A 9,246-nucleotide genomic window follows, 5' to 3' on the forward strand; every position below is an offset into this window, starting at 1 on the left:
ATCCGTGGAAAGGTCGGATTTCCTTGCGGGATTCATTTCCTCAACACTAGATCTGTTTCCACCGTGCAGGATCTGTTTCCAGCAAAACGGATCTAGCACAGGGGTGTCTAGGATCCAATCCGGATCCGGATTCGGATCAGATCCTGGACACCCCTGTGCCGGATCTGGTAACTTCGCTGAAAATATAGCTACCCCCATTCTGTATGAAAATATGGCTAGCTACCCCATTCTAGCCAGTTTGTGTTCCATTTACTTTCCTACATTTCATGTAATTCCTTGTACAACCCAGATCATACATACAATAACAACCAGCAGATTTCTTGTGATGGTGGGTGCAGATTTCTCTTAGCGGGGATTGTGTTCTCTCTCTAGTGTTGCACATCCTACCACAACGCCATGTCTTTGTATCACCTCTGTCATGCTACTAATGTCTGGCCATACTGCCCACCAACCACTTCGCAACTCTGATGTTGCACCTGTGTTGCTACTGACACTGCTATACTGCTACTAACTATGCATCTGCTCTGTAACTCCCTCTCATCTATTGATGCTACAGCTGCAACTACTGCAACGAAAAAACATCCAAAACACTAAATTGTTACTAGCATCTGCATTGTCACTGAAGAATCTGCGTTGTTGCAAACTCTGCACTGAGCCACCTGCTGTACTATCAACACTACACTGCACTCCTCAACATCTGACTACTACTAGTATGCAAATGTCACTCTGGTGCTGACTGAATCAACTACCCCATAGCTAGGGCATGATCCATGAGGTGGACTCCTCAAAAATCATGCTTGAATTTGTAGCTCTCTGGGGCTACAACTCCAAGTCACCCCACCTCACTCCTGGAAGTATGGTTGCCATCACCATGAAGTCTTCCTCCAACCTAGAGGATAGCTTGTCGATCTCAGCTGACGCTGCCTGCTAGACCTGCTTCTCTGACTTGCCTTTCTTCTTGAGCGGACACTGCGTGTTGTAGTGACCAAGCTCACCACATCTAAAGCACTTGACCTTTGATAGGTCCTTCTTTCTCTGCTCCCCTTGCCCCTGACTGGGAACCTTAGATGCTAGGGCCACATTCTCCTCCTCCTTAACCACCTTATGTTTGCTACTACTGTTGTCACTGATGGAGCTCTTCAACAGAGCTTGGCTCAATTCCTCCTAGTGCAAATCGACCCACATTATGTCCCATCTTGGTAGCGTGTCTCTGCCTAATATACTTTGGACAAAGACTTGTCAATCCTCTGATACACTGTTGAGTGTCAATCGCACTAGCTTTGAAGGGTGAGGCGTTGCCCCAACAGCGGAAGTTGGTCTCGGACCTCCTAAATCCTGGTGAGGAAGGGTCTATGCCTTCCCCCTTCTACATCCTAATGCATCTCAACTTCTCCTCTAGGAACATATTTCGCTGCTCGGAAGTACCCTAGTACAACGTGGAGAGAGCATCCCACATTTCTTTGGTCGTTCCCTTGGCCGCTATATGTGAGACTATATAGTCTCGAAGCCCATCTAGGATGGAACGCTTCGCTCGCGCCATCTCCTTCCTATATTCTTTGAGCTGGTCTGCATCCTGAGGAACTGCCACTACATTATCAATGTAGGCTTTCAGGCTATATTCATCTACAAGGAAGGACATTCTAGCCTTCCAAATAACATAGTTGAATGATCCACCCAACCTATCCTAATCTATAAGCCCTACAATGGCCATCTCGAAAACTGTCAAAAATTCTCTCTTTCTTTATGCTTGGTTGTTATTTTGTTATTCGCACTTCCTTCTAAAGTGAGAAGATTTGCTCACAACTACGGCCAATCTGTAAGGACAAATCGAGCTTCTAAGACTCAGAGTTCCTGAGAGAAATTTGCCCTTTGTTGTGTGTGTTTTTCTCTTCCACCCGACATTGGTTCTACTGCTGCACAAACCCTCTAAGTCCAACCAAAAATCTGCTCAACAAAAATCTGAGTTGCAGTTGCTCCCTTTAACTGTTGGAATCACTCTCTTGGGCAAATCAAATTTTTTGCACCCTTGCAACTAAAAAATCGAATTGTTAACCCAACAATTCGGTCTGCCTGTCTGAGTACCAAGATGCCTCGAGAATTTTGGCTCACTGCTCCCTCTGAGCAACGAAATTCTTTTTCCGCTTTCGAGCTTCCCGGTTGATCAATGACGCTCTGGTACCATGTGAAAATTTCAAAACTGAAATCCTATTACAGCAATTGAAAATTATTCTTCTAATTTTTAATTAATTTTAACAATTTATTTGCTACGACAAATACTGAATAAATCACACTACAACCTTCACAAATAAAATACTACGGAAATAAATAATGTTGGACACTGAGAAAATCTAGCGCACACAATAAAATTGACACCGTTATTTTTTGGCAATTGTCCCCGGAAAAAAAAAACCAACTTGGGAAAATCGGTGCAACAGCTGAGGGTTTTATTATTAAGCAGCAGTGAGAAATCCCGAGTACAATAATATGGATGTTGAATCTGGAAATCCTACAGAGGAAAACACTAGTAAAATTCTAGTGAGAATTTTCCTCACCCCATAGGCAAATTCGAGCTCTAACTGCAGCTCCAAGTGAGCCGTCCAAACTGCCTCTACGCAGCCTTGTGTCACCCTAGCGCAGTATCTGCCATGCTCAACCTGAATTAGTTGTTCAGGTAGTCGTCATGTCTGCCACTGCCTGAGAAATTGTCTCTCCGGCCTTCTGGAACCCTTTCCCGGCCTCTGGAACTAAAACTCGACTTCTCTCCAGCTAAATCGAACTACCATCTAGAGGCTTCTACACAACCCTGTAGAAATTTCTGTTTTCCCACCCTGGTTTTCAGTTTCTCCTTATTTCTCCCATATAGTTAAATGCCCTTTCCCATAACCATACATTTAACAAGCTGAAGAAAAAAAAAAAAAAAAAAAAAAAAAAAAAAAATTGCTGAAAACACAAATTCTGGAAATTTTACAGAATGCTGGAAATTGCAGAAATAAAAATCAACAGTAATAAACAGCCATTAAAACACATTTAAACACTGAGATTTTTGGTCAATGTGACCCTGGAAAAACCCCCTACAACTCTTGGGGAAAACCAGTTTGAGAGCTCTTCTTTATTTCTAAAAATTGCCTTTTACAGTGAGAAATTTTCAGCAAAAAAATCAGCAAGCAAATTTACAACTTATCTCTTTTCCCATGCTTCACAGCAAACAGGACAGCAATAAATGCTATACGGTCTCCTCGATTTTCGTGTCCACTTTCAGCATTAAATGATGCTATATTGCCCTCGTTTTGCGTGCAAAAAAACCAGCAAACTACTCCTCGATTTTTGTGCAAACCTCTCCTCGAAAATCATGCCAAAATCTGCCTTTCACTGTGTGCTGAATCAATTGTACAAATCTGCTCAACTGCTGCCTTGGAATGTGTGCCAAGCTGTTGTCTCCTTCTCCTCCCTGCTCAAAAATCTCTCTTTCTCTCTTGCTCTCCTTCTCCCAATCTGCTCATGAAAGAATTGAATCGAATGTGATCTTTTCCTCCTTTTCCTCCCTTAATATAACTCCAAATGACTTTTGGGTGATCCAAGTGACTTTTGGGTGATCCAAGTGGTGATCTCTAAATCCAATGGCTAAAATAGATTTAGATCAATGGCTGAGATTAAATGCTCATTTAAATCTCACTTTTTATTTTTTAATTCACCCCACTTTAATAAAGACCCACTTAGTCATTTATTTCCAAAGTCACTTTTTCTTTCTAATTTTTCATTGACTTTATAAAAGTCACTTTAAAATTAGACTTAGTAACTTTATCACTTAAAGTCACTTTTAAATTAGATTTAACTTTATAAAATTATAAAATCACTTTAGGAGAAAAATTAAATTCTTTTGGACACTTTTCCCTAGGCCAAAGATCAAAGCCTAAGGGAACCACCTGTCCTCCGGTACCAAATTTCAACAAACCCTTGCGTCGACCTCACTACGATACTTTTGCCTCTCTGCAAATGCACTCGCTGGATCTGGGAAACTTCCTCCAACCTCACTGTCCCTGCCCCTCACTCTCTGCTTTGATTTATGTCTCTCCGACAAGTATTGTTGCTCTCTGGAAATTGATCTGCCAAGGAATCAAACTTCTAGTGTATCTGGGGTGTTTTCTCCAAGTGCCTATCGACTTCCTCTTATCATCCATTGTTGGAGCACCAATGACCAAAATTAAATCTTAATTAATGGCTAGGATCATCTTGGAGTCGATCCATGTGAGTTTCTAGATGATTTGCACCTTGATTAATTTTGATTAATTAACCATATTCCCTAAGTTTAGACTTAGGAAATATTTAAAAACTGGATAATAATCTAACTAAGCCATCTTTAGGTGGAATTTCCATAAATGATTTCTGGGTTTTGGAGATCTCATGTATTATAACATCTCCACCAAATTTCGTGGCTAGGACACATCTGATGTTACAAAAACTGACACTTAAGAAAAGAATGATGGTGTAGTTGGATTTTGATGGCAATCTCTTGTTTTTCAATTTGGGCTCTATATCTTGCATTCAACAGCAAATCCAGCACGAGTTATTGCCATTGGATTTGGCGGTGGTTGGACCCCTCGCTTGTAGATTTTGCGTTCGTACTCCAACAGGTTTCAAGAATCTCTTCCCTCTAGGTATTCAGCGTTTCCTCTACCCTTCTTGTCCTCTCCTTCGTGTGCAGTATTTTTCACAAACATCATCCAAGTGGCTCTCATTTCTAGTGTTGAATTGGAAAACATGGGCAATCCCTCTCAGGCTTTTGGTTGCTCATTTGGATACCATAGGCCTCTGTCGTCTAGTGAATCTCTTACACTGGAATTTTTGTGATATCGGATCAATATTAAGAGAGGATCCTCCCGGCCTCCCCCCTATAAGCTTTCCATCGAATGCCCTATGCTTCGACTGGTCCTCCCTCGCTTCTCCTCTGATATGGGCACACGGAAGGATTTGAGAATTTAGTTTGTTGTGAGGACAAGAACATAGAAAACAACAAGGCCTCCATAAAATCAGTCTCTTGGTAGTTACACGACCATGAACAAAATGCAACAGAGCACTGCGATATCACCAAGGATATATTGGTAAGACAGAAGAGGTACAACTGCAAAGAGTGTTGTGAAACCCTTTGATTCGTCATCAATAAACTGACCCCAAGGCAGCGCAGTTGTCCCCTCAGTTATCAAGGAAATACTTGCAGCAAAACAAGGCAAGGAAGTCGTAGTGCCTGATAATATATCAGATTTGAATGAAAAAGTGCAGGATCCAATCATTGCAGTGCCAGTTGGAGGTGTAAAAGACAGTGGCAGCAAACACCCATCCAGTTAGTATATACTCTTAGGGACCACCTGTAGAATTTATTTTGTAACTGTCTTTTGTTAGAATTTTGTATTTTGCATATCGGTCAATTGGTTTTTAACTTTTTATCGCCTCTAGTCATGACTCTAGCCTTTTTATTGGCATCTGGCTATAGATAATACAGACTCTTGGAACTCTTATGTACCTTGTTGATTTGACAGTAGTGTTAGCCTTTTTGCAACTCCTATGTACCTTGTTGATTGACAGTGATCTTAGCCTTTTTGCATAATATAGTGATTGATAGTAGTCCCGGCCTTTTCCATAATATAATGTTAATGTATTTATATGATTCTTGTTTAAAAAAAATCTCAAACACATTTTTATCAAGCACGTAGAGTAGAGGAATCAATATGTAAACCAAACCATTTATAGATTAATATATAAACCATTTTTAAACCAATATGTAAATTTTGGAAGTAACGCTTCCACGTGTTGCCATGAGTTGTCATTGAGAGTTCCCAAGCGTCAATCTAGAAGTTGTTGTTTCCTATGTATGAGTTGTAGTTAGTATCTAGATGTATGGAAGCCAGAAATTTATGTCCTATATATGTGTGTGACCAATAAAGATATCAGAGTGTGTGTTTTGTGTCGTGTAATCGCTCTTTGATCTCTCTCTATTTTCTAACATGGTATCAGAGTTGGTTCAGCCCTGACTCTCTCACGAGAGGGGCTGAGATCATGCAATTTTAGCCATGATACTCCTTTGTACATAGATTAGTTTAATAGAGTGTTTGATCTATTGTTTGTGTGAATATTTGATTTGTGTGTGGATTGTGGATAGTTGCATGCAAAGGAGAATTGCGAAGATCCATTGCTGTTGTTGTGTGAAGTTCCATTGTCGACAAATCTTTGTAAAAGAAGAGGAGATCTGCTTGTGAAGAAGTTGGATCAGCATAGATTTGGTTTGATCTAGTGTGGATCTACAATTAAGAGCAATTTCTACATGTTTTAAATAGTGGTTCTTGAGATTATCAAATGGTGCAAGATAATAGATATACAACTGCGACATGCAAGTAGAATATTGGCATTTGTCATTCTAGATCTAATCTAATAAATTATTGTGGTATTGTTTATCCAGAGATCAAGATCCAAAAGTTGGAGATCTAATGGCAAACACCAATATGCAAAGTTATTATTATATTTGATCTAATCTGCATAGATCAATAAAGAGTAGTCATTGATTTTGTCTTTGTACGTTTTGGCGGTTGGTGTTTGCGTTTCTATTGGTTATAAAAAGGGTTGGTGGTTCTTAAACTAGAAGCCTCGATGTCTGAAACATCAATTCTTGTGTCTTTTTATTGGTTATAAAAAGGGTTGGTGGTTCTTAAACTGGAAGCCCCAGTGTTCAAAACATCAATTCTTGTGTGTTAGTAAGGTCAAGTTGTTTGATCAACTTTTGAACACATTCTAGCAACTTACAAATAGTCGAAAGTGAAATTTCTGACAGATGGTGGTTGGTCCATAGGATGGTTCATTATTTGACGACTCTTATCACGGAAGCCCCGACAAGCCGAGGTGTCAATATTGTTGATCTTGCAAAGTTCATCAACGATGGTCAGAGGTGGTTACGCTTAAATGGAAGTCCCGAAGACGTGGTGGTGAAAGAGCTAGCTTGAAGATGTAGTGGTGAAAGAGCGGTGTTTGCGAGATCCCAGAGTGGATGTGAGTGCTGATGAAGACCAGTCAAACATAGATTATCCTTCTTGTTGTGATATGTGTTTTCAATGTTTTCCGTGTAAGTATTAAGGGAGGTTATTGGAAATAATGCTTCCATATGCTGTCATGGGTTGTCATCGAGAGTTTCCAAACATCAATCTAGAAGTTGGTGTTTCCTATGTATGAGTTGTAGTTATGATCTAGATGTGTTGAAGTCAGAGATTTATGTCCTATATATGTGTAAATGTTGTGATCAATAAAGATATCAAAGTGTGTGTTTTGTGTTGAGAGATTTATGTCCTATATATGTGTAAATGTTGTGATCAATAAAGATATCAAAGTGTGTGTTTTGTGTTGTGTGTAATCGCTCTTTGATCTCTATATTTTCTAAATAGTAAACCATTTTTAAAATGCCTAAATTTGAAAATAAAAGAAAAAAGGAAAGAGTTTGAAAAACAGAAAGTTTACGCCTAAAGTTGAAAAAAAAAAGTGTGGAAAACCAATATGTAAACCATTTTCATAAAATTTATAACCCAAAAAAAGTGTTTGAAAAACTGAAAAGAGATTTTACAGCTGAAAATTTATAGCCCTAAAAAAGTGTTTGAAAAACTGAAAAGAGATTTTACAGCTGAAGTTCCGTGAAAAAAAAACAAAACAAACAAACGCGTTTGAAAAACCAATATGTAAACCATTTTTAACGTGCATAAATTTGAATAAATAAATAAAAAAACGTTTGCAAAACAGAAGAGAGATTTTATACCTAAAATGGAAAAAACAAAAGTGTTCGAGAAAAAAAAGGGAGTTTGAACCTTCAAGGATTTCAGCTCTCCTCATCTAAATTACCATGGATTTCTAAATTACCATGGATTTAAGCTAGTAATATTTTATTAATTGCCTGATTTTAGAGTTACATGGTCAAAAAAATAACACCGTCCCACCTGTGCTGGGACAGATGACTCCCCTTGGCCCAAGACATGCTGCAAAGCTAAAGTAAACGAAAACAATGGAAAGGAGCAACAGTAGTTTGAAAATAGGACGATTTATCTTTTCCCCTTTTAGGCACTGCAAAGCTAAAGTTAACGGAAACAATGGAAAGGAGCAACAATAGTCTGAATATAGGACGATCTATCTTTTATCCTTTTAGGCACGGAGCAAGGCATGACTTGACACTGCGAATCAAACCTGGCGAGTGATCCTACCAAGGTGCAAAGTGATTTGGAGAATTCCTTGCACCTAGTTCTGTAAAGGCCTTTTGCTAGATTTAACTTTTCAGCAACTGGTTATGGGCATTGATTCACAGCCTAGGTGAACAAAGAGGCAAGCCACCTGCGTCAGTTCAATTCTAACCTCATGGACATGGTAAGAGACAAAAAGCCAAGATCAATAGCAAATGTTGGGCGTTTTTTGCAGAATAGATCCACATTTTGCAGTGCAAACCTTCCGGGTATGTTTCTTTATAATATCTGGTTGAGAGAGAATTAAATTTCATTCGATTTATAAATACATACCTCCAATGATAATATAGGGTAGGCGATGTGCTCCGGCAATGTAGACCGCATCAGAGATTATGCCGTAAATTGGTTTGGCGACCATGGGCAAAGTAGCGGATGTCTGAAGAATTTGAAGGGTGGTTGAATCGACCCTGAGAGTGTTCATCAAGTAGAAATTGACGGCCAGCCATGGGAAACATCGAAAACCCTGAATCCAATACCCTACTCCTACCAGCACCGTGAACACTGAGAGCTCCATCGAATCGACCTCTGTATCTCTCTGTATCTCTGCTGTAGTGCCGATCTGCCGTTCAAATACCGAGGATCCAAGCCTTTAGTTCCCGACGCGTGGAGCTTCCTCGTCCTCATTACTTCATTTATTAAAGTTTCACTTTACAACAGGACGATAAATGTTATGACTCGGTTTTCCAACTCTGTACGCGAAGCACGTTACTAATAACTTGTGTTACACGTTAACTGTCGGGCCAGCGCTCATAATTCAAATAGATTTTAACATTTCTATAACGATATTTATGGAGTTGGCTCGGCAAACATTATTAAGTCGGTTTAATCTCATCTCTCTATTTTCAATCTTTATAGGAATCATTTTAACATTTAGTGACAGTCGTATTATTTAGATTTTAATGTTTTATCATGTAGTGATGTAAAAATAAATATCTATTTCAATATTTTTCCCATGAAAAGTAAGGAACTAAAGCATTTTGTT

General features: G+C 39.3%; 1 protein-coding gene across 1 annotated transcript in view; it reads right to left on the reverse strand.

Moving 5' to 3' along the window:
- The window catches only part of LOC149254514 (Major facilitator superfamily protein), a 28,751-nt gene extending 19,810 nt beyond the window's left edge, over positions 1–8,941 (reverse strand). Inside the window, exon 1 of the mRNA XM_089460192.1 lies at positions 8,538–8,941. Within this exon, the coding sequence (XP_089316318.1) occupies positions 8,538–8,778 (241 nt within the window). The 5' untranslated portion in view covers positions 8,779–8,941. The remainder of the gene's footprint in view (positions 1–8,537) is intronic.
- Between the last annotated feature and the right edge of the window lie 305 nt (positions 8,942–9,246).

Source organism: Pinus tabuliformis, chromosome 7, assembly GCF_031772625.1.
Source record: "Pinus tabuliformis cultivar Carrire ecotype Pingquan chromosome 7, CPIR1, whole genome shotgun sequence".
NCBI lineage: Eukaryota > Viridiplantae > Streptophyta > Pinopsida > Pinales > Pinaceae > Pinus > Pinus tabuliformis.